Raw genomic sequence first — 26820 nt, 5'->3', positions numbered from 1 at the left:
TAATATTGGGGAAGCCAATTGCTGCCCCACCTGCTGCTTAACATTCACAGTTAGATCACATGGACACAGAGGATAGGTGAAAAGAAAAAAATATATACAGGGAAAATCACTCTCTAATACTAAACATATGAGTGCACATCCCTGTAAAATGTTAGTTTCTGCATCTAGCATAGGAAACAAATGATTCCTTAAAACTGCTCAGGGCTTTCCTTACTCATCTCGTTATAATACTGGGGAAGCTTAATGTTGCAATAGCAAATTTTCGTTTTTGGTTTCTCCAAACATTATCCTATACCTCCCCCGCTTTTACTTTCAGCTTGCTATGATATAGATAGCGGGAAAGGATAAAACACAGGTGAAATCACACTCTAAACTGCATAATATGAGTGTATATCCCTGCAAAAAAGCACTATCAGTGCACACACCTCATCTGCTGGAACAGACAAGGAAGCCTCATGCCTGTTATCCCATCTCTCCAGCATGGTCAATGCACTCACCTCTGCTGCTGGAACAGACTGGGAAGCCTCTTGCCTGTGATCCCATCTTTCCAGCCTGGTTAATGCACTTACCTCTGCTGCTGGACAGACTGGGAAGCCTCTTGCCTGTGATCCCATCTCTCCAGTATGGTCAATGCAGTCACCTCTGCTGCTGGAACAGACTGGGAAGCCTCTTGTCTGTGATCCCATCTTTCCAGCATGGGGGAGAACAACAGGAGCAGTTCCATTTCTTATGCTGCCTAGTTCTCCTATATTAGACTCCCCCACCAGCGCCAGCTTCCCAACCCTCGCTTGTGGCCCAGGGATTTCATGCATGCGCAGTGCTGCCATGCCACGCAGCTGGGGGAGAGTCCCACGATCCTTGCCCGCACAAATGCATACGGAGGGCAGAGGGATTGACATCCGAACACCGCGTTCGGCAGAAAACCGGGTGCATAAAGAGACGCCACTTAGCGTTCACAACGATCACCCAACACCCGGTCTTCTCTTGGCCTCACCACCTAGTGAAGCTAAAAAATAATAAAAACTAAGGGAGCTACTCCTCTTCGGTGTTTCCGGGACGGAAACCAAATTAAACTGAGGAGCCAGGGGAGGGTGGGGGCTATTAATACTCTTTTTACTCTTTCAGGTGGTTTCCACTGATTGGATGGGCGGAGCCACATCTCCAGTGTCCCGTATGACGGCTAGAGAAAATATTGTCGCGATACATTGTGATAGGGACATAATTTAAAAACGGTGAAATAACCGTGACAAATGGGCAATTACAATACGTGGGTTTTAATTAATTATGGAGGCATGTATTATTTTAAAACTATAATATCCGAAAACTGACAAATAATGATTTTTTTCATTTTTTTTTCTTATTCTTACTGTTAAAATGCATTTACAGTAAGGTAGCTCTTAGCAAAATGTACCCCCCAAAGAAAGCCTATTTGGTGGTGGAAAAAACAAGATATAGATCAGTTCATTGTGATAAGTAGTGATAAAGTTATAGGCTAATGAATGGGAGGTGAACATTGCTCGGATGCATAAAGTGAAAACGACTGAGAGCTTAAGTGGTTAATACATACCGAGCTCTGTACACATTTTACGTATAATGGACAGTGTAGGGTTCCCTTGCCCAAGCCCCTTTACCCGCCTTGTCACCCATGCAGGCTGCATGAGACTCCAATCCCTGAGCTATACCAGCCCGCATAGATCATGATTGGGGGGGGGGGGGCTCTGAAAGGAAGGGGTGGCAAAACCTCCCCCTCTACCCCAAAGCCCTTGTTGTCGCAGCAAATAAATGTCATTTCACTGACTTTAAATACATTTTTTCTTTGCATTTTTGTTTTTAGATAAATTGTTCTCAAAAAATTTTTTTAAAAACAAAACAAGTTCTTGACTTGTTTCCCCTATTTCCATTAACCATTCTGGTTATTTAAAAATAAAAATAAAAATTTACGACTACCACGTTTGTAATTTTTAAACATGCAAAATTTACATTATGCAAAATCAATTCAATTTCAAAATGATAATTACTGTAATCGTATAACATTACTGCTATGAGGAGCCTAGTCCCGGCGCACGACACTGAGCGCCATGTGCCAAAGCCACCTGCTTCACATTAGGAATCCCTGTACAGACGAGCAGACTAGGAATCCCTGCACAGACGAGCAGACTAGGAATCCCTGAACAGACGAGCAGACTAGGAATGCCTGTACAGACGAGCAGACTAGGAATGCCTGTACAGACGAGCAGACTAGGGATCCCTGTGCAGACGAGCAGACTAGGGATCCCTGTGCAGACGAGCAGACTAGGAATCCCTGTGCAGACGAGCAGACTAGGAATCCCTGTGCAGACGAGCAGACTAGGAATCCCTGTACAGACGAGCAGACTAGGAATCCCTGTACAGACACGCAGACTAGAAATCCCTGTACAGACGAGCAGACTAGGAATGCCTGTACAGACGCGCAGACTAGGAATCCCTGTGCAGACGCGCAGACTAGGAATCCCTGTACAGATGAGCAGACTAGGAATGCCTGTACAGACGAGCAGACTAGGAATGCCTGTACAGACGAGCAGACCAGGAATCTCTGTACAGACGAGCAGACTAGGAATCCCTGTACAGACGAGCAGACTAGGAATGCCTGTACAGACGAGCAGACTAGGAATGCCTGTACAGAGGAGCAGACCAGGAATCCCTGTACAGACGAGCAGACTAGGAATGCCTGTACAGACGAGCAGACCAGGAATCTCTGTACAGACGAGCAGACTAGGAATCCCTGTACAGACGAGCAGACTAGGAATGCCTGTACAGACGAGCAGACTAGGAATGCCTGTACAGACGAGCAGACTAGGAATGCCTGTACAGACGAGCACGAGCAGACTAGGAATCCATGTACAGACGAGCAGACTAGGAATCCCTGTACAGAGGAGCAGACAAGGAATCCCTGTACAGAGGAGCAGACTAGGAATCCCTGTACAGATGAGCAGACTAGGAATCTCTGTACAGACGAGCAGACCAGGAATCCCTGTACAGAGGAGCAGACTAGGAATCCCTGTACAGATGAGCAGACTAGGAATCTCTGTACAGACGAGCAGACTAGGAATCCCAGTACAGACAAGCAGACTAGGAATCCCTGTACAGATGAGCAGACTAGGAATGCCTGTACAGAGGAGCAGACCAGGAATCCCTGTACAGAGGAGCAGACTAGGAATCCCTGTACAGAGGAGCAGACCAGGAATCCCTGTACAGAGGAGCAGACTAGGAATCCCTGTACAGATGAGCAGACTAGGAATCCCTGTACAGATGAGCAGACTAAGAATCCCTGTACAGAGGAGCAGACTAGGAATCCCTGTACAGATGAGCAGACTAAGAATCCCTGTACAGATGAGCAGACTAAGAATCCCTGTACAGATGAGCAGACTAAGAATCCCTGTACAGATGAGCAGACTAAGAATCCCTGTACAGATGAGCAGACTAGGAATCCCTGTACAGATTAGCAGACTAGGAATCCCTGTACAGATGAGCAGACTAGGAATCCCTGTACAGAGGAGCAGACTAGGAATCCCTGTACAGATTAGCAGACTAGGAATCCCTGTACAGACGAGCAGACCAGGAATCCCTGTACAGAGGAGCAGACTAGGAATCCCTGTACAGAGGAGCAGACTAGGAATCCCTGTACAGACGAGCAGACTAGGAATGCCTGTACAGACGCGCAGACTAGGAATCCCTGTGCAGACGCGCAGACTAGGAATCCCTGTACAGATGAGCAGACTAGGAATGCCTGTACAGACGAGCAGACTAGGAATGCCTGTACAGACGAGCAGACTAGGAATCTCTGTACAGACGAGCAGACTAGGAATCCCTGTACAGACGAGCAGACTAGGAATGCCTGTACAGACGAGCAGACTAGGAATGCCTGTACAGAGGAGCAGACCAGGAATCCCTGTACAGACGAGCAGACTAGGAATGCCTGTACAGACGAGCAGACCAGGAATCTCTGTACAGACGAGCAGACTAGGAATCCCTGTACAGACGAGCAGACTAGGAATGCCTGTACAGACGAGCAGACTAGGAATGCCTGTACAGACGAGCAGACTAGGAATGCCTGTACAGACGAGCAGACTAGGGATCCCTGTACAGACGAGCAGACCAGGAATCTCTGTACAGACGAGCAGACTAGGGATCCCTGTACAGACGAGCAGACTAGGAATCCCTGTACAGATGAGCAGACTAGGAATGCCTGTACAGACGAGCAGACTAGGAATGCCTGTACAGACGAGCACGAGCAGACTAGGAATCCATGTACAGACGAGCAGACTAGGAATCCCTGTACAGAGGAGCAGACTAGGAATCCCTGTACAGAGGAGCAGACTAGGAATCCCTGTACAGATGAGCAGACTAGGAATCTCTGTACAGACGAGCAGACCAGGAATCCCTGTACAGAGGAGCAGACTAGGAATCCCTGTACAGATGAGCAGACTAGGAATCTCTGTACAGACGAGCAGACTAGGAATCCCAGTACAGACGAGCAGACTAGGAATCCCTGTACAGATGAGCAGACTAGGAATGCCTGTACAGAGGAGCAGACCAGGAATCCCTGTACAGATGAGCAGACTAGGAATCCCTGTACAGAGGAGCAGACCAGGAATCCCTGTACAGAGGAGCAGACTAGGAATCCCTGTACAGAGGAGCAGACTAGGAATCCCTGTACAGAGGAGCAGACTAGGAATCCCTGTACAGAGGAGCAGACTAGGAATGCCTGTACAGATGAGCAGACTAGGAATCCCTGTACAGATGAGCAGACTAGGAATCCCTGTACAGATGAGCAGACTAAGAATCCCTGTACAGATGAGCAGACTAAGAATCCCTGTACAGAGGAGCAGACTAGGAATCCCTGTACAGATGAGCAGACTAAGAATCCCTGTACAGATGAGCAGACTAAGAATCCCTGTACAGATGAGCAGACTAAGAATCCCTGTACAGATGAGCAGACTAGGAATCCCTGTACAGATTAGCAGACTAGGAATCCCTGTACAGATGAGCAGACTAGGAATCCCTGTACAGAGGAGCAGACTAGGAATCCCTGTACAGATTAGCAGACTAGGAATCCCTGTACAGACGAGCAGACCAGGAATCCCTGTACAGAGGAGCAGACTAGGAATCCCTGTACAGAGGAGCAGACTAGGAATCCCTGTACAGAGGAGCAGACTAGGAATCCCTGTACAAATGAGCAGACTAGGAATGCCTGTACAGATGAGCAGACTAGGAATCCCTGTACAGATGAGCAGACTAGGAATCCCTGTACAGATGAGCAGACTAAGAATCCCTGTACAGATGAGCAGACTAGGAATCCCTGTACAGATGAGCAGACTAGGAATCCCTGTACAGATGAGCAGACTAAGAATCCCTGTACAGATGAGCAGACTAAGAATCCCTGTACAGATGAGCAGACTAAGAATCCCTGTACAGATGAGCAGACTAGGAATCCCTGTACAGATGAGCAGACTAGGAATCCCAGTACAGATGAGCAGTAGCTTTACTCTTGGTGAGATAATTGCTGCATTAGCGATTTCATGATGAAGGATTTCCTCTGTAGGTCTTCCTGCAGTTCCGGGCCTTTGATAAGTCTTCCAGCTGTTACTCTGACACTATGAAGGTCTATGATGGAGCCAGCAAGCTCGCTCCCATCCTCATTAACAGCAGCTGCATGGTGAGAGAGCTCCCCCCGGTGGTGTCCTCTGGGAAGCTGATGTTCGTGGAATTTTCCAGCAGTGGAGTTACCAGTTTTATAGCTTCTTACTATACAGGTAAATCTTCAGATGGATGAAAACAGCCTCCGAATATCTTGTAAGGTAATCTTACAGTGAAATTCCTGCCAAAAGTTTGATTTTCAGTTTTGCATGGAATGGTCTGGAATCAGTGATGCTCGGATACCCCTTTTCAAAATCCGGATCCGATTCGGATCTGGATACCCAGATATCCGATCCGGGTCGGATATCCGAGTTCAAAATTTTCCGATCCGAATGCAAATCGGATATCCGACCACAGTATCCGGACTATCCGGGCAAATTCGGATATCCGGATAGAAAAACCGGAAGTGGCCTTTAAAGTGAACCAGAGACGAAGCACCCTTGTGTATTTTACCATAGAAATCAGTGGGAACATTAGAGAAAACATTTACCATGCTCTCTGTTCCATCCTCACTGCTAAAAGTGTCTGTTATCTAGCTGAGATAAGAAGCCCAGACTGAGCATTGATTCTGGCTTTGCTATAATGACTCAGCTATAATGATTCCTGAGCAAAGCCAGCAGGGGGCAGGCTTGGACTTGAAGACAGCAAAGAACACAGTCTCAGCTATAATTATTCTGTAGCAAAGCCAGACAGACTGCTTAGTCGGGATTCTTATCTTAGAGGTGATAACAGGCAAATTAAACAGAGAACAATGTAACAAAGAGCAGATTAGGTGTTTACTGTCATGTTCCCACTGATTTATAAGGTAAAATACATGAGGTTGCTTCATCTCTGGTTCTCTTTAAATTGCTTTAAAAATGTTTTTAGGGTAAATGAGGCATGTAGTACCATTATTTTGTAAAGGGCAACACTAATTGATGTGGGGACTTAAAATCCCCCCCCCCCCTTCCCAAAAAAAAATAGCTGTAAATTAACATCAGGACTAGGTTCCAGACAGCGGTCGTGCAGCCCACATTGTGTCCAAAGTCCAACCGCACAACTGGGACATGGCAGTTTTCAGCCAAGACACCTCCAAAAAATTACGTAGCAATTGTGTTTTGGGTTAAATATAGGTGGTATCAGTGGCCTGTGGCACCCTGGCGGTGGGAGCTGCACAGGCAGCAGGAGCAGGGCAATGCAGCAGCAGCAGCAGGTGTAACGTGTGCCAGGAGCATGCCGGATGTGACACGTGCCAAGTGCCAGTCAGACAGCAGAGGAGAAGACACTAGTGCACACTAACTGTCACACTGGCACTGCTCACAGCACAGCAGTTCTGTAGTAAGCTAACACAGTAGTACTACTACTCTAACAACTACTAGCAGTGACTGCAGTACTACAGTACTAACTAAACAATAGAAGAATCTAGCTAAATAATAGAACAGGTGTGACTAGATTACTGAGAGCAGATATAGCAGGACAGGTATAGCAGTAAAGCTGGGCCTTGCTAACTACAAAATAGTACAATAATCTATCTAACACAGAAGTAGTAGTACAGGAGTAGAGTAGGACAGGTGAGAGCACAGGTAACTAGAGACTAGAGCACAGAGCAGGGCAGGCTGCCTTGCCTAGGCACAGGGCCTAGCTGCTGGCTGCAGCTGCAGCAGTGACAGTCTCCCTCCCTAGTCCCTAATCACACAAACTAAACTGCCTAAAATACAATCTACCTACAATACAAAGCAATACAGTTGAATATCAAGTGTTGGAGTGTAAAATTGCTAGGTTTAGAACTATATAAATGCACTTGCACACAGACAAAAAGCACTGGAGCAATCTCTCAGTACATTCAGTCAGTAAGTCGCAAGCAGGACGAGTGAGGCAAGATGGCGCCCGCTATATATAGAGGGGGGCTTGGCCAGGCTCCCCCTCTGTGATTGGCTGCAGTCAGAGGGCTGGGAGCCCTCTGATTTGCTTGTGAGGACTCGAGGTGACGTGACGTGACGCTATCCGAGCTCGGATAGCTAGGATATCTCTGGATAGCTGCTTACTATCCGGGTGGGCTTGGATAGCACAGCCCGGATAACTAATACTATTCGAGCTCGGTATTCGAGCTCGGATAGTGAAAAAAGAGCTAGGATATCCGAGTATCTCGGATATCCGAGCTCGGATGAGCATCACTGACTGGAATTAACTACTTTGGGTTCTTATAGCCGTCTGCATCAGCCAAGTTCTTATAACTAAGCAATCATTTACCCTCTGCACTCAAACCCTCACAGCACGGTGGAACTCTGGTAATAAGAAAAAACAGCTTGCATAAAAGTTGTATTTGGTTGCATTAATGGAAGATGTTGGCTCCAATGGTGTTTACAGTGGTTTGCAAAAGTATTCGACCCCCTTGAAGTTTTCCACATTTTGTCACATTACTGCCACAAACATGAATCATTGTAGAACCACCTTTTGCTGCAATTACAGCTGCCAGTCTTTTAGGGTATGTCTCTACCAGCTTTGCACATCTAGAGACTGAAATCCTTGCCCACTTTGTAGCAGACAGCACTCCCCTACGTTTGCAAATTGATGTGCCAGGTCAAAGGTCCAGCAACACTTCCGGGCCCTATTCGTCAAAGGAAAGATGAAGACCGGCACCATCCAGTATAACTTGCTCTTTAAAATTTATTGACAAGACATCTTGACATACAAAACGACGTTTCGGAGGATGGTCCTCCTTTCTCAAGTTCCTGTCAGTGTCTAACAAATCTCATACATTCACCTCTTTATATATAACACACCATTGGAATTGTCCAATCACGCTGTGGGTGTCGCCTGTGGCGACCTATCCCCTACTGTCTCGCCTAAGCGGACCTGATGGGGAACTATGACATGCGTATACAGCATGCGCACAAGTTGCTGAACTTGCCAGGCGGCAGGGCGGGGAGGCGCAACAGGTGTCAGACCAGCGCACCGCCGACCTATAGGAAGAGCTCCCGTGATGACACATCCATCAGGGCACACCCCCACTGGAGCGGACCTGATGGGAGACAGGATGCTCCCTTGGTGGCCCAAAGGGACGCTCATAGCTCGGATATGACATGCGCATGAAGGGCGTTATACGCCCCATGCGTGTCATCGTACGCACGTCCCACACTCGCACGCCTTCTGCCCCACCATATGCACATGTATGGTTAAATTCTATGCAAAATATTGACAACAATGAGTGCTGATATAGTAGAGCTACGCTGTATATCTGCATGTGCAGTATGATAGTATTAGCTTGATTTCCTGGCACATGCATTTGCTTATTTGACCACTAGATGTCCCACTGTTGAGCCACTATGTTTCTATGACAACCGCTTTATTTGGATTCTTGCCCAGACGGTGGGGCGGAAGGCGTGCGACCATAACCATACATGTGCATATGGTGGGGCGGAAGGCGTGTGAGTGTGGGACGCGCGTACCATGACACGCATGGGGCGTATGACGCCCTTCATGCGCTTGTCATATCCGAGCTATGGGCTTCCCTTTGGGCCACCGAGGGAGCATCCTGTCTCCCATCAGGTCCGCTCCAGTGGGGGTGTGCCCTGATGGATGTGTCATCACGGGAGCTCTTCCTATAGGTCGGCGGTGCGCTGATCTGACACCTGTTGCGCCTCCCCGCCCTGCCGCCTGGCAAGTTCAGCAACTTGTGCGCATGCTGTATACGCATGTCATAGTTCCCCATCAGGTCCGCTTAGGCGAGACAGTAGGGGATAGGTCGCCACAGGCGACACCCACAGCGTGATTGGACAATTCCAATGGTGTGTTATATATAAAGAGGTGAATGTATGAGATTTGTTAGACACTGACAGGAACTTGAGAAAGGAGGACCATCCTCCTAAACGTCGTTTTGTATGTCAAGATGTCTTGTCAATAAATTTTAAAGAGCAAGTTATACTGGATGGTGCCGGTCTTCATCTTTCCTTTGAAATCCTTGCCCATTCTTCTTTGCAAAACAGCTCCAGCTCAGTCAGATTAGATGGACAGTGTTTGTGAACAGTAGTTTTTAGATCTTACCACAGATTCTCGATTGGATTTAGATCTGGACGTTGACTGGGCTATTCTAACACATGGATATGTTTTGTTTTAAACCATTCCATTGTTGCCCTGGCTTTATGTTTAGGGTCATTGTCCTGCTGGAAGGCGAACCTCCACCCCCAGTGGCGTAGCTACAAACCTCAGGGCCCGATGCAGAATTTGGACCTGGGCCCCCCCTACATTAAATAGCCAGGTACAGGTACCTAGGGTTTAGGTAGCCAGGTATAGGTGTTCCAGTATAGGTAACCCAGGAATAGGTGTTCCCAGTATAGGTAGCCAGGTAGGGATTAGATTGTGAGCTCCTCTAAGGGACAGTTAGTGACAAGACAATATACTCTGTACAGTGCTGAGGAAGATGTTGGCGTTATATAAATACTAAATAATAATAATAGGTGCTACCAGTACAGATAGCCAGGAATAGGTGCCGCAGTATAGATAGCCAGGGAGAGAGACAGGTACACAGGGAGAGAGACAGGGACAGAGGGAGAGAGACAGGGACACGGAGAGAGACAGGGACACAGGGAGAGAGACAGGGACAGAGGGAGAGAGACAGGGACACGGAGAGAGACAGGGACACAGGAGAGAGACAGGGACACGGAGAGAGACAGGGACACGGAGAGAGACAGGGACAGAGGGAGAGAGACAGGGACACGGAGAGAGACAGGGACACAGGAGAGACACAGGGAAAGAGACAGGGACACAGGGAGAGAGACGAGGACAAGGAGAGACAGGGACAGAGGGAGAGAGACAGGGACACAGGAGAGACACAGGGAAAGAGACAGGGACAGAGGGAGAGAGACAGCCACAGTGAGAGACATAGGGACACTGGGAGAGAGACAGCCAGGGAGAGAGACAGAGACACAGGAAAATCGGGAGAGAGACAGGGACACGGAGAGAGACAGGGACACAGGAGAGACACAGGGAAAGAGACAGGTACACAGGGAGAGAGACAGGGACACGGAGAGAGACAGGGACACAGGAGAGAGACAGGGACACAGGAGAGAGACAGGGACACGGAGAAAGACAGGTACACAGGGAGAGAGACAGGGACAGAGGGAGAGAGACAGGGACACGGAGAGAGACAGGGACACAGGAGAGAGAGACAGGGACACGGAGAGAGACAGGGACAGAGGGAGAGAGACAGGGACACAGGGAGAGAGACAGGGACACAGGAGAGACACAGGGAAAGAGACAGGTACACAGGGAGAGAGACGAGGACAAGGAGAGACAGGGACAGAGGGAGAGAGACAGGGACACAGGAGAGACACAGGGAAAGAGACAGGGACACAGGGAGAGAGACGAGGACAAGGAGAGACAGGGACAGAGGGAGAGAGACAGGGACACAGGAGAGACACAGGGAAAGAGACAGGGACAGAGGGAGAGAGACAGCCACAGTGAGAGACATAGGGACACTGGGAGAGAGACAGCCAGGGAGAGAGACAGGGACACAGGTAAATCGGGAGAGAGACAGGGACTCAGGGAGAGAGACAGGGACACAGGAGAGACACAGGGAAAGAGACAGGGACACAGGGAGAGAGACAGGGACACGGAGAGAGACAGGGACACAGGAGAGACACAGGGAAAGAGACAGGGACACAGGGAGAGAGACGAGGACAAGGAGAGACAGGGACAGAGGGAGAGAGACAGCCACAGGGAGAGAGACAGGGACTCAGGGAGAGAGACAGCCACAGGGAGAGACACACTGAAATCGAGAGAGAGACCGGGACTCAGGGAGAGAGACGAGGACACAAGGAGAGAGACAGCCACAGGGAGAGAGAAAGGGACACGGGAGGGGAGACAGCCATCGGGAGAGACAGGGACAAGGGGGGGGGGGGGGGACAGCCATCGGGAGAGACAGGGACACGGGGGTGGGGGAGAGACAACCATAGGGACTCGGGAGAGAGACAGGGACACAGTAGGAGAGGCAATGCAGCCTAGACTTACAAAGCTCCAGACTCCTCGACCTGCCCACTGACTGGGAGCAGTTCAGCAGAATTGCAGGCGACAAACACGACTTTCCCACACTGACTGCAGCTCACTCAAGGGATATGGGAGGAGCCAGGCCAGCCAGAGATCAGTGAAGGGCCAACTGGAGCGTGGAGGGGGCGGTCCGGAAGGTCAGGATGGAGTGAGTGACAGCAGCTGCAGAGAGGAGATGACCAGTAATCTCCTCAGAGATCAGAGGCAGCCCAGACGTATAGCAGTCACACACACTGAAGTGGTCGCTGCTGTCTGAGGAGAGCGAGGGAGGGAGATAATTACTCTGGAGACCAGGCAGGCAGACAGTGCATGGATGTGTCTGCATGCACTGTATCTGGGAGCCGCAAATGGAGCCCTCCCGAGCCGGCCAGGTTAATTAAGTGCAGCATAAACACACGCACAGACGGGGGCCCCTCCCCTCAGGCTGCAGGAGCCGGGCCCAGTCGCGGGTGCGACTGCTGCGACCTCGGGCCCTACGCCCGTGTCCACCCCAGTCTCAAGTCTATTGCAGACTCCAAGAGGTTTTCTTCCAAGATTACCCTGTATTTGGCTCCATCCATCTTCCCATCAACTCTGACCAGCTTCCCTGTCCCTGCTGAAGAGAAGCACCCCCGAGCATGATGCTGCTGCCACCACCATATTTGACAGTGGGGATGGTGTGTTCAGAGTGATGTGCAGTGTTAGTTTTCCGCCACACATAGCGTTTTGCATTTTGGCCAAAAAGTTCCATTTTGGTCTCATCTGACCAGAGCACCTTCTTCCACATGGTTGCTGTGTCCCCAACATGGCTTGTGGCAAACTGGACTTCTTATGCTTTCTGTTAACAATGGCTTTCTTCTTGCCACTCTTCCATAAAGGCCAACTTTGTACAGTGCATGACTAATAGTTGTCCTATGGACAGATTCCCCCACCTGAGCTGTAGATCTCTGCAGCTCATCCAGAGTCACCATGGGCCTCTTGGCTGCATTTCTGATCAGCGCTCTCCTTGTTCGGCCTGTGAGTTTAGGTGGGTGGCCTTGTCTTGGTAGGTGTACAGTTGTGCCATACTCCTTCCATTTCTGAATGATCGCTTGAACAGTGCTCTGTGGGATGTTCAAGGCTTTGGAAATCTTTTGTAGACTAAGCCTGCTTTAAATTTCTCAATAACTTGATCCCTGACCTGTCTTGTGTGTTCTTTGGACTTCACGGTGTTGCGGCTCCCAATATTCTCTTAGAGAACCTCGGAGGCTGTCACAGACCAGCTGTATTTGAACTGACATTAGATTACACACAGGTGCACTCTATTTAGTCATTAGCACTCATCAGGCACTGTCTATGGGCAACTGACTGCACTCAGACCAAAGGGGGCTGAATAATTATGCACACACCACTTTGCAGTTATTTATTTGTAAAAAAATGTTTGGAATCATGTATGATTTTCATTCCACTTCTCACATGTACACCACTTTGTATTGGTCTTTCACGTGGAATTCCAATAAAATTGATTCATGTTTGTGGCAGTAATGTGACAAAATGTGGAAAACTTCAAGGGGGCCGAATACTTTTGCAAACCACTGTATGCAACAGCATTGTGTGGTACACCTTTTCACCAGCGTAGAGGTTTCCTCCAAGTCAGAAGGGTCCCTACTCCACCCACACCAGTCAGCAAGCAAGCATTTCATGCTCTTGAACCCAAGCTTCACATCTAGTCCGGTCAGGTTGTACAGTTCTAGGGAAAATACTGCATGCACATAAATCATTATAAATAAATGGTCTGCACTGACACAGGAGCAGGGGAGCTACAGCCTGCAGCCAGATCACAATAGCTGCTGAAATATACACACAAGCAAGGGAGGTTCTGCTCATTCTATTGAGGGCCCAGGATTTCAATGAGAGAGGAGGTGCTGAGTAGTGTTGGGCGAACAGTGTTCGCCACTGTTCGGGTTCTGCAGAACATCACCCTGTTCGGGTGATGTTCGAGTTCGGCCGAACACCTGACGGTGCTCGGCCAAACCGTTCGGCCACATGGCCGAACTAAGAGCGCATGGCCGAATGTTCCCCGAACGTTCGGCTAGCGCTGTGATTGGCCGAACGGGTCACGTGGTTCGGGCCCGAACGCGCTCTGATTGGCCGAACGGTCACGTGGTTCGGGTAAATAAATACCCGAACCACGTCATATCTCCGCCATTAGTCTGTGGGTTTAGCTTTGGGTAGGCAGGCAGGGTAGTTCGCTCTCCAGCCACGCTAGCCAGGGTCCCCCCCAGTCATTGTGTGTCGCTGCTGGGAACAGTAGTACACCGCTCGCTCAGCCACACTATATATAGCATTGTTTACTGCCACTGTGTACCTCGCTCAGCCACGCTATATATATAGCATTGTGTTTTCTGACACTCTGTGTACACGGCTTAGCCTGACTAATATAGCATTGTGTGTACTGCCACTGTGCACCTCGCTCAGCCACGCTATATATAGCATTGTGTGTACTGCCACTGTGCACCTCGCTCAGCCACGCTATATATAGCATTGTGTGTACTGCCACTGTGCACCTCGCTCAGCCACGCTATATATATAGCATTGTGTTTTCTGACACTCTGTGTACACGGCTTAGCCTGACTAATATAGCATTGTGTGTACTGCCACTGTGCACCTCGCTCAGCCACGCTATATATAGCATTGTGTGTACTGCCACTGTGCACCTCGCTCAGCCACACTATATATAGCATTGTGTGTACTGCCACTGTGCACCTCGCTCAGCCACGCTATATATATAGCATTGTGTTTTCTGACACTCTGTGTACACGGCTTAGCCTGACTAATATAGCATTGTGTGTACTGCCACTGTGCACCTCGCTCAGCCACGCTATATATAGCATTGTGTGTACTGCCACTCTGTGTACACGGCTCAGCCAGACTATATAGCATTGTGTGTACTGCCACTGTGCACCTCGCTCAGCCACGCTATATATAGCATTGTGTTTACTGCCACTCTGTGTACACCGCTCAGCCAGACTATATACCGTTGTTTACTGACACTCTGTGTACACCGCTCAGCCAGACTATATACCATTGTTTACTGACACTCTGTGTACACGGCTCAGCCTGACTATATAGCATTGTGTGTACTGCCACTGTGCACCTCGCTCAGCCACGCTATATATAGCATTGTGTGTACTGCCACTGTGCACCTCGCTCAGCCACGCTATATATAGCATTGTGTTTTCTGACACTCTGTGTACACGGCTTAGCCTGACTATATAGCATTGTGTGTACTGCCACTGTGCACCTCGCTCAGCCACGCTATATATAGCATTGTGTGTACTGCCACTGTGCACCTCGCTCAGCCACGCTATATATAGCATTGTGTTTTCTGACACTCTGTGTACACGGCTTAGCCTGGCTATATAGCATTGTGTGTACTGCCACTGTGCACCTCGCTCAGCCACGCTATATATAGCATTGTGTTTACTGCCACTGTGCACCTCGCTCAGCCATGCTATATATATAGCATTGTGTTTTCTGACACTCTGTGTACACGGCTTAGCCTGACTATATAGCATTGTGTGTACTGCCACTGTGCACCTCGCTCAGCCACGCTATATATAGCATTGTGTTTACTGCCACTCTGTGTACACCGCTCAGCCAGACTATATACCGTTGTTTACTGACACTCTGTGTACACCGCTCAGCCAGACTATATACCATTGTTTACTGACACTCTGTGTACACGGCTCAGCCTGACTATAAAGCATTGTGTGTACTGCCACTGTGCACCTCGCTCAGCCACGCTATATATAGCATTGTGTTTTCTGACACTCTGTGTACACGGCTTAGCCTGGCTATATAGCATTGTGTGTACTGCCACTGAGCACCTCGCTCAGCCACGCTATATATAGCATTGTGTTTACTGCCACTCTGTGTACACCGCTCAGCCAGACTATATACCGTTGTTTACTGACACTCTGTGTACACCGCTCAGCCAGACTATATACCATTGTTTACTGACACTCTGTGTACACGGCTCAGCCTGACTATAAAGCATTGTGTGTACTGCCACTGTGCACCTCGCTCAGCCACGCTATATATAGCATTGTGTTTTCTGACACTCTGTGTACACGGCTTAGCCTGACTATATAGCATTGTGTGTACTGCCACTGTGCACCTCGCTCAGCCACGCTATATATAGCATTGTGTTTACTGCCACTCTGTGTACACCGCTCAGCCAGACTATATACTGTTGTTTACTGACACTCTGTGTACACCGCTCAGCCAGACTATATACCATTGTTTACTGACACTCTGTGTACACGGCTCAGCCTGACTATAAAGCATTGTGTGTACTGCCACTGTGCACCTCGCCCAGCCACGCTATATATAGCATTGTGTTTTCTGACACTCTGTGTACACGGCTTAGCCAGACTATATAGCATTGTGTGTACTGCCACTCTGTGGACACCGCTCAGCCAGACTATATAGCATTGTGTTTACTTCCACTCTGTGTCTGCTGGGCCTGGGAACAGTAGTACACCGCTCACCCGCCACTGTATAGCATTGTGCTCTGTGTCGCTGCTGGGAATAGTGGTACACCGCTCACCCGCCACTGTATAGCATTGTGCTCTGTGTCGCTGCTGGGAATAGTGGTACTGTATAGCATTTCTGTACTGCCACTGTACTGCTGCCAGTCAGCGTGTACTGTAAGGATAAGTGAAATGAGGAAGAAATCCGGTGAAAGAGGAAGGGGCAAGGGAAGAGGTGTTTCCCCTGACGGTTCACGTACAGGCCACAGGGGAGCACCCAAGAAAACCCACTCAATACCGCCCATGTTGTCCAGGACAACAACCCTCACAAATCCAAAAGAACAGGACCAGATAATTACTTGGATGACCTCTCAAGCGTCCAGCAGTGGGTTAAGCAGCACCAGCACATCACGCACGAGGTCCGAGTCCTCAGCCAGTTACAAGGAGCCAGTGGGCACAAAGCTGACACAACCGGCAGCGACACCACGCACACAACTGCCAGATAACCAGTCCTATGAATTACCTCAGGACACAATGGGGTATTCGCAGGAGCTATTCCCAGCCCAACAAACTTCCACCTATGAAAGGTCAATGGAGGAACAGCCAGAAATGTTGTGCCCGGATTCACAACCATTAACTGTGGGAAATGCACCGCGCACTGAAATACAAGGCGAGTCCGAGGAGGATTCGGAAACCCAAATCCCAGAGCAAGTTGGGCAGGAGGGGTTGCAATTGCAGGAGGTCGGCCGACAAGATCTGGAAGACGACGTTGGAGTGAGCTGCGCAGAGGTTGTTCTGGGGAGCTCTACTCCACGGCGGCGGCCCCCCACAATGACATATGACGAGTTTGAGGAGATGGAAGAGGAGGGTATGGACAATGTGGACAGAGACCCAGATTTTATTTGTGAACGAGAACATCGCCGTCGTAGCAGCAGCACAGATGAGTCTGTTGAAGAACCCACTGCTGCACGAGTTCGCCTTGTGCCACAAGGTAGGCGGCGCGCAATTTCAGGCACCACAAGCGTGGAAGTTCAAGTGAGAGGCAAAAGAGGAGGAAACAGAAATCGCCAGCAAGGAGGCAGGTGCTCCAAAGTCTGGGCTTTCTTTGAAGACTGCACTGAGGATGTTACCATGGCGATTTGCAAGGTGTGCAAGACTCGCCTGAGCAGGGGGAAAAGTATTAACAACCTCTCCACCACCAGCATGAGCCGCCACATGCTATCCAAACATCCCACTCTGTGGGCAAACGCGGCAGGACAGGGTACCAGCAACACTGCCTCCCTTGGGTTCACCAGACTCACCACCAGACCCGCCTCAGCAGCAGCAGTAGCCCAGCCATTGCGTGGTTCACAACATTCACAAACATCAGACGACGCTGACACTGTCACTTTCCGGAGTAGTGCTCTTGAGGTCTCCCAGTGTTCATCAAACACAACAACCAACAGCCCTTCCGTGTGCAGCGCTACGGTTCAGTTGTCTGTGTCGGAGATGTTTGAGCGCAAGAGGAAATTGCCAGCAAATGACCCCCGGGCCGTGGCAGTAACAGCCAGCATAGCCAAGCTTCTGGCCTGCGAAATGCTGCCATATCGAGTGGTGGAGACAAACAGCTTCAAGGACATGATGTCAGTGGCCATCCCACGTTACGTGGTTCCCAGCCGCTACCACTTTGCGCGCTCTGCAGTGCCTGAGTTGCATGAGCACGTGGTCAGCAAAATAACCCGAAGCTTGAAGAATGCCGTTGCCTGCAAGGTTCACCTCACCACTGACACTTGGACGAGTGCGTTCGGACAGGGTCGATACATCTCCCTTACCGCGCACTGGGTGAACCTTGTGGAGCCTGGCAGCGATTCCTCACCTGCTACGGCGCGGGTGTTGCCCACGCCGCAAACAGTTGCACCGCCGTCCCTCCCACTGGATAACAAGAGCAGCACCTACCTCTCTGACTCCTTCTCCTCCAACGCATCTCAAAGCTGTACCTCATCCGGAAACGCTAACCCAGCAGCAGTAGGATCGTGGAAGCAGTGCAGCACAGCTGTTGGCATGCGTCAGCAAGCGTTGCTGAAGCTGATCTGCCTTGGGGATAAGCAGCACACAGGGGAGGAAATTTGGAAGGGAATAAAGGAACAGACGGATTTGTGGCTGGCACCGCTGGACTTGAAACCGGGCATGGTTGTGTGTGATAATGGGAGTAATCTCATTCGCGCTTTAAGGTTGGCTAAGCTGACACACATCCCTTGCCTGGCGCACGTGATGAACCTAGTAGTTCAGCGGTTCCTGAGGACATACCCAGGCGTGGCCGATCTTCTGTTGAAGGTGCGTCGAGTGGCCAAACATTGTAGAAATTCCAGTACTGCTTCGGGGGCACTCGCCAAGATGCAGGAGCGCTTCAATCTCCCCCACCATCGCTTGCTGTGTGATGTCCCTACGCGCTGGAATTCTACGCTGCACATGCTAGCACGCTTTTGTGAGCAGAAGAGTGCAGTGGTCCAGTACATGACGGTGCAGTACCGAGGCGCATCCGGACAGCTGCCAAGCTTCTGTGGATCCGATTGGGCCAACATGTTGGACCTCTGCCAAGTCCTCCAAAATTTTGAGCAATCCACGTTGCTTGTGAGCAGTGACAACTCTTCAGTCAGCATTACCATACCACTGCTGTGTTTACTGAAGAGGTCAATGTTGAAAATCAAGGAAACAGCTGTCATGATGCAACTGGGGGAATCTGAAGGAGAAAACGATCAGCGTGATGGTACCAACATCAGGCCATCCGCCTCAGGGAACGCTGGCCCCAGCAGCTATGACGAAGAAGAGGAGGAGGAACAGCTGGAGTTGGAGCAGGAATTTCATGCCACCACTGACGAGGGCCAGAGCGGTGCACGTTGGACTTCCACAATTCAACGCGAATGGTCAGCAGAAGCAGACCAGGAGGAAGGTGACGACTATGATGCATCACAACAACTATCACAACGCTCACAAGAGGATGATGAGGATTCTGGTAGGACTCTGGCACACATGGCTCAATTCATGCTAGACTGCATTGAACGTGACCCACGCATTGTGCGCATTCTGGACAACACCAATTACTGGGTTTATACCCTTCTGGATCCACGGTACAAACACAATGTTCCAAAACTGCTTGAAGAAAGAGTCAGACAGGTCAAAATGGAAGAATACCAGCAGGCCCTTGTGGAGACTTTAGAGAGGAGATTGACATCCTCCCCCTCCTCTAGCCAGTTGTACGCAGACAGACTGACTTCCGCAAACCCAGGACGACCAGGAGGGCAGCAAACAACGCAAGCCGCAGCTAGTGCCCAAAAGGGAATGGTATCGGCAGTGTCCTTGGAGTGGGAAAATTTTCTGACACCCATGCAGCAGCAGCCCACTGAACAGCAAGCGTGCAGATCCACCTCCAACACCGATCGCCTGGAGAAGATGGTCAAGGACTACATGTCAGATGACGTAGCTGTGTCGAACAATCCATCTGCACCCTTCAACTATTGGGTTTCGAAGCTAGACACCTGGCACGAACTGGCAATGTACGCAATAGAGGTGCTGGCTTGCCCGGCAGCCAGCGTTATGTCGGAACGTTGTTTCAGTGCTGCCGGAGGCATCGTCACAGATCGGCGTATCCGCCTCTCCACAGAAAATGCAGACCGTCTGACTCAAATTAAAATGAATCAATCCTGGATTGGAAATGACTACGCAACACTCCAGGACCCCAACCAAGTAACATGACCAATGAACATCTGGGATGGTGTAGCATTTCCGGTCCCTGTTTATTGAACCTCTCATCTGTATTACATTTATGACTGCATGGCGGCAAAAAGCATTGCTGCTATATCCGCACGCTTTTTGTCCTCATGCAAGGCCTAGGTTGTTGTGTCTCAAAAACCGTGGCCTTCTCCTCCTGCGCCTGCTCCTGTTCCATCACGTCTGCTGCTGCTGGGTTAGCGTTGCCGCGTGGTCCCTGTTTATTGAACCACTTATCTTTATTACATTTATGACTGCATGGCGGTACAAAGCATGCTATCCGCACGCTTCTTGCCCTCATGCAAGGCCTGGGTTGTTGTGTCTCACAAAGCGTGGCCTTCTCCTCCTGCGCCTGCTCCTGTTCCATCACGTCTGCTGCTGCTGGGTTAGCGTTGCCGCGTGGTCCCTGTTTATTGAACCACTTGTCTTTATTACATTTATGACTGCATGGCGGTACAAAGCATGCTATCCGCACGCTTCTTGCCCTCATGCAAGGCCTGGGTTGTTGTGTCTCACAAAGCGTGGCCTTCTCCTCCTGCGCCTCCTCCTGTTCCATCACGTGTGCTGCTGCTGGGTTAGCGTTACCGGTCCCTTTTCCTGGAACCTCTTATATGTATTACATTTATGACTGCATGCCGACAAAAAACATGTTACCTGTGCAAAGAAAACAGACATTTCCCGCATTTAAAAGACAGTTTTCCCTTTGAAACTTTAAAATCGATTTTCTCAAAAACTATAAGCTCTTTTTGCTAATTTTTTTTTCCTCTTGTACCCACTCCCAAGGTGCACATACCCTGTAAATTTGGGGTATGTAGCATGTAAGGAGGTTTTACAAACCACAAAAGTTCGGGTCCCCATTGACTTCCATTATGTTCGGAGTTCGGGTCGAACACCCGAACATCGCGGCCATGTTCGGCCTGTTCGGCCCGAACCCGAACATCTAGATGTTCGCCCAACACTAGTGCTGAGGGGGTGGTCAATTTACATACAAGCAATCATTAACCCTCTGCACTAAACACTCACAGCAATCTGGAGCTCCGGTAATGATAAAAAAAAACAACAACTGGTATGTTGTTCCATTACTGGAGGTTATTAGCTTGGGGAGGGATTACCTAATACTGGGGCAAATCTGGCTGTCTATACTGGGGAGAGGGGATGCCTAATACTGGGGGCACATCTGGCTATCTATACTGGGGAGGGGGCTGTCTAATACTGGGGGCACATCTGGCTATCTATACTGGGGAGGGGGCTGCCTAATACTGGGGGCACATCTGGCTATCTATACTGGAGAGGGGGCTGCCTTATACTGGGGGCAAATCTGGCTATCTATACTGGAGAGGGGGCTGCCTTATACTGGGGGCAAATCTGGCTATCTATACTGGAGAGGGGGCTGCCTTATACTGGGGGCAAATCTGGCTATCTATACTGCAGAGGGGGCTGCCTTATATACTGGGGGGAACATCTGGCTATCTATACTGGGGAGGGGGCTGCCTAATACTGGGGGAACATCTGGCTATCTATACTGGGGAGGGGACTGCCTAATACTGGGGGAACATCTGGCTATCTATACTGGGGAGAGGGGCTGCCTAATACTGGGGGAACATCTGGCTATCTATACTGGGGAGGGGACTGCCTAATACTGGGGGAACATCTGGCTATCTATACTGGGGAGGGGGCTGCCTAATACTGGGGGCACATCTGGCTATCTATACTGGAGAGGGGGGGGGGCTACTTAATACTGGGGGCACATCTGGCTATCTATACTGGGGAGGGGACTGCCTAATACTGGGGGAACATCTGGCTATCTATACTGGGGAGGGGGCTGCCTAATACTGGGGGGTACATCTGGCTATCTATACTGGGGAGAGGGGCTGCCTAATACTGGGGGCACATCTGGCTATCTATACTGGGGAGGGGATGCCTAATACTGGGGGATTCAGGAATCTGCCTGGAGTCCTGGACCCTGTTGGTGGTGGCGGAGAAGGCAAGTGGCCTGCAGGCAGAGATGCTGTGTGTGGGGACTGACTTAGTCTTCGGTCGTGCAGTAGCCCTCCGTAATCCATTCCTCATTCATTTTGATAAAGGTCAGGTACTGAACACTGTTGTGACTTAGGCGACTCCTCTTCTCAGTGACAATGCCTCCAGCTGCACTGAAAGTCCTTTCTGACAGGACGCTTGCGGCAGGGCAGAGAAGTTGGATGGCAAATTGGGACAGCTCTGGCCACAGGTCAAGCCTGCGCAACCAGTAGTTCAAAGGTTTATCGTCGCTGCTTGCAGTGTAGTCCAGGCGTTGGTGGAGGGTGGATCCGGAAGGGCTAAGGCGAGGCTTTTGACTAAAGAATGTCCGCATGTCCGACATCACCCCGAGATCGCTGGAGTGTCCTGTCCTTGCCTGCGTGGACTTGGGAGGAGGAGGGTTACTGCCAGTGGTACCTTGATTGCGTTGTGCTGTCACATCACCCTTAAAAGCATTGTAAGCATCATTGCTAGCTTGTTCTGCAAGTGCTGCATCCTTTCCGCCTTCTGTTGAGTTGTTAACAGGTCCGCAACTTTGTGCCTGTACCAAGGGTCTAGTAGCGTGGCCACCCAGTACAGGTCATTCCCCTTGAGTTTTTTGATATGGGGGTCCCTCAACAGGCTGGACAACATAAAAAAGAGGCCATCTGCACAAAGCTGGATGCAGACGTACTCTCCATCTCCCCTTGCTCTTCCTGAGTGATGTCACGCAAGTCCTCTTCCTCCCCCCAGCCACGAACAATACCACGGGAACGTGGAGCAGCAGAAGCCCCCTGTGACGGCTGCTGCAGTTATTCCACCGCCTCTTCCTCCTCCACAGAAACACCTTCCTCATCATCCGAGTCTGACTCCTCTGCTTCCCCACACGACTCCTCTTCTTGCTCCTCCTCCCCCCTCTTTGCTGCCGCAGGTGTTGAGGAAACATCTGGTTCGGATGAAAATTGCTTCCACGACTCCTCCTGCCGTAACTGTTCTCATTCACGCTCCTCCACGGCTTTATCCACCATAAGCGTAGGGGGATCAAGTCGCTGATGGTGCCTTCAGCGCAACTCACCAGTCTGGTCACCTCCTCAAAGGGCTGCATGATCCTGCATGCATTTCGCATCAGTGTCCAGTTGTTGGGCCACAACATCCCCATCTTTCCAGATTGTGTCCTTCTACTGTAGTTGTACAGGTACTGGGTGACGGCTTTCTCCTGGTCTAGCAGGCGAGAGAACATCAGCAGGGTGGAATTCCAGCGAGTTGGGCTATCGCATATCAATCATCTCACCGGCAAGCTGTTTCTCCGCTGAATGTCCGCAAAGCATGCCATGGCCGTGTAAGAGCGCCTGAAATGCCCACACAACTTCCTGGCCTGCTTCAGGACGTCCTCTAAGCCAGGGTACTTGGACACAATCTTTGCACAACCAGATTCAGCACATGTGCCATGCAGGGTATGTGTGTCAGCTTTCACAAATTCAACGCGGAAATGAGATTGCTGCCGTTGTCACACACCACGTTGCCGAGCTCCAGCTGGTGCGGGGTCAGCCATTGCTCCACCTGTTTGTTAAGAGCAACCAGGAGAGCTGCTCCAGTATGACTCTCTGCTTTGAGGCAAGACATGTCTAAGGTGGCGTGACACCGTCGTACCTGGCATGCAGCATAGGCCCTGGGGTGCGGGGGCTGTGCAGCTGGAGAGGAGATCGCGGCACCAGCCAAGGAGGAGGATGATGATGACAGCGAAGCGGTGGTAGCAGGTGGAGAGGAGGTGGCTGGAGGCCTGCCTGCAAGCCGTGGAGGTGTCACAAGTTGGTCCGCTGCGCAGCCACGTACTCCCTGCTTGCTGCCATCGGTCACCAGGTTGACCCAATGGGCTGTGTACGTAATGTAGCGGCCCTGCCTGTGCTTGGCAGACCAGGCATCCGTGGTCAGGTGGACCCTTGACCCAACGCTCTTTGCAATAGATGACACCACTTGCCTCTCAGCTGCATGGTACAGTTTGGGTATGGCCTTTTGTGAAAAATAATTGTGGCCTGGTATCTTCCACTGCGGTGTCCCAATGGCCACAAACTTACGGAAAGCCTCCGATTCCACCAGCTTGTATGGTAATAGCTGGTGAGCTAATAGTTCCGCCACGCCAGCTGTCAGATGCTGGGCAAGAGGATGACTGGCAGAAATTTGCTTCTTACGCTCAAATACTTCCTTCATGGACAGCTGGGTACTGCTGTGGGCAGAGGAGCAGGAACCGCTCAAGGGAAGAGGCGGTGTGGAGGAGAGTGGCTGTGAAGGTGCAAGGGTAAAAGCAGCTGTAGAAGAAGATGCACCTGAAGTAGGAAGAGGAGAAGGAGGGTGGCTTGTCTTTTGGGTGCTGCTTTTCCTCAGGTGTTCTTGCCATAGCTGTGTGTGCCTTTTCTCCAGGTGCCTCCGTAAGGCACTTGTCCCTACATGAGAGTTGGCCTTTCCACGGCTTAATGTTTGCTGGCAGAGACAACAGATGGCTTTGCTCCGATCTGAGACACATATGTTAAAAAAATTTCCAAACCGCTGAGCCCCCCTGGGGTGATGGCGCTACGGTGGCATCAGCAGCTGACGTTGAAGGGCATGTTGGCTGCCTGTCCATAGCTGGCGATACATGGCGCCGGGCACTGCCCCCAGCTGTTTCTGAGGACGAGCTCCCTCTGCTTCTTTCATGGACTCGTCTGCTCCTACTCCTCTCTGAATCCCCCTCTGAACTATCCCCCTGGTCATCTCCTCTATTGGGAACATACGTCGCATCCGTATAATCGTCATCATAATCATCCTGCCCAGCTTCGCTTTCCTCAGACACCTCCACAACTGCACCAACATCAGGTGGTTCATCATCCCCCTCCTCACACATTGCATCCATACTATCGCCACCTAACTAAGACGTATGAGGTGGTGTACATGCGTGTTCATCTTGTTGTTGCAGTAGTGGCTGTGAATCAGTGATTTCACCACCAAATAACTCCTGCGAAGTGTCAAATGAGCGGATGTGGTGCTTGTACTAGCGCTGGTGGCTGCAGGAGATGAGGTGTTCTGTGTTGCTAAATAGTCAACCACGTCCTGACAATCTTGGGAAGTTATGGGACGTGCCTTCTTCTGAGCACTGTACTTTGGGCGAGGGCCGCACAAAATCACATCTACACGACCTTGCACAGACCTGCCAGGTGGCCTTCCTCTGGGTCTGCCTCTACCTCTTCCTCTACCTGCTTTGTCTATTTTGTCCATCTCGGGGGGATGCTAGGTATATGCAGTGAGGTGGGTTCACTGAACGGTAAAGGTAGTTATATGCAGTGAGGTGGGTTCACTCAACACAAAAGGTAGGTATATGCAGTGATGAGGTGGGTTAACTAAACACAACAGGTACTGGGTATATGCAGTACTGGGTAGTACAATGTGCAGCTCCCTGTCACACACACAGGCAGTCAGTCACTGAATGTGCTGCTGGGCTGCTGGCAGTGGGACACACAAAGGGCTTGATTCACAAAGCGGTGATAACTCAGTTATCACGCCTAAAAGACTTTAGGCGTGATAAGCGGTGCAAAGCTGAGTTATCACCGATTTGTGCTGCTCTTCGCGCGAAGCTCCCGCGCGCAAAGTTTTGCGCGCGTAGCGCACCGCGCTGCGCGCGCAAAGTCCCATAGGGCTCAATGGACGCTGCGCGCGAAGCACGGCACACTGCGCGCACAGCGCGGTGCGCTACGCGCGCAAAACTTTGCGCGCGGGAGATCGCGCGAGTTTCTTCTTATCACGCCTAAACTGAGTTTAGGCGTGATAAAGAGCTTTTCACAGGCGTGCAAACACTTTGCACCGCTTTGTGAATCAAGCCCAAAGTATTAACTAGCAAGGCTGTGTATGCAACAAGTGTCAGTTTGACACACAAAAAAAAAAATTTCAAAGAACAGGATTAGCTCTGAAAAGAGCGGTTGAGGGGTGCTATTAAAGCAATAATAATCAGCCAGGAGCAAGCTAACAAGCCAAGAGCCTAACTAATCTTTCCCTAGGAGAACAACCTGCAGCAGCTCTGCCTAGTCTGTCTTATTGCAGCAGGCACGAGTGAGTGTAATGGCTGCCGGAGGCTGCCTTATATAAGGGGGGGGGGGGGTCCAGGGCTGAGTGTAGCCTGATTGGCTACAATGTGCCTGCTGACTGTGATGCAGAGGGTCAAAGTTGACCCTCATAGTGCATTATGGGGCGAATCAAACTTCCGCAAAAGTTCGCCTTCGCAGGCGAACGCGAACCACCCGAAGTTCGCCTGGAACCGTTCGCTACATCTCTACTGAAGATCTATGAAGCCTTTCTCTGTCTGTATGCTGATTTATTTCTGTGCTGTTACAGTGCTATGCGGTGGAACACTGACCAATATGCCTGGAACTCTGGTCTCTCCGGGATATCCCACTAAGTACCCGCCCTCCATCGACTGCTTGTGGTCTATCCTGGCACCTGCTGGGCGTAGGGTAAGCCAGGAATAAAATAAAGGGCGCAGAAACTATATGGCACTTTAAGGCCTTATTTCCATGGACAGTTGATAGGAATTAGGCAGTGGAATGCCTCTCAAACTCCCACAACTGCTCGCTGCTGCCTGGTCACTGCTCGCTGCTGCCTGGTCACTGCTCGCTGCTGCCTGGTAACTGCTCGCTGCTGCCTGGTAACTGCTCGCTGCTGCCTGGTAACTGCTCGCTGCTGCCTGGTATCTGCTCGCTGCTGCCTGGTAACTGCTCGCTGCTGCCTGGTCACTGCTCGCTGCTGCCTGGTAACTGCTCGCTGCTGCCTGGTAACTGCTCGCTGCTGCCTGGTAACTGCTCGCTGCTGCCTGGTCACTGCTCGCTGCTGCCTGGTAGCTGATCGCTGCTGCCTGGTAACT

The 26820-nt window shown here is 50.5% G+C and overlaps 1 protein-coding gene across 2 annotated transcripts in view; it reads left to right on the top strand.

Annotated features, from left to right (window-relative positions):
* The window catches only part of LOC137538748 (embryonic protein UVS.2-like), a 73261-nt gene that overhangs the window by 33896 nt on the left and 12545 nt on the right, over positions 1 to 26820 (top strand). For both annotated transcript variants that reach the window (XM_068261062.1, XM_068261061.1), the window contains exons 7-8: positions 5582 to 5792; positions 26295 to 26413. In XM_068261062.1, coding sequence (XP_068117163.1) covers positions 5582 to 5792; positions 26295 to 26413 — 330 coding nt within the window. The remainder of the gene's footprint in view (positions 1 to 5581; positions 5793 to 26294; positions 26414 to 26820) is intronic.

Source organism: Hyperolius riggenbachi, chromosome 11 (genome assembly GCF_040937935.1).
Source record: "Hyperolius riggenbachi isolate aHypRig1 chromosome 11, aHypRig1.pri, whole genome shotgun sequence".
NCBI lineage: Eukaryota > Metazoa > Chordata > Amphibia > Anura > Hyperoliidae > Hyperolius > Hyperolius riggenbachi.
This window is presented reverse-complemented; position numbering and strand designations above follow the sequence as displayed.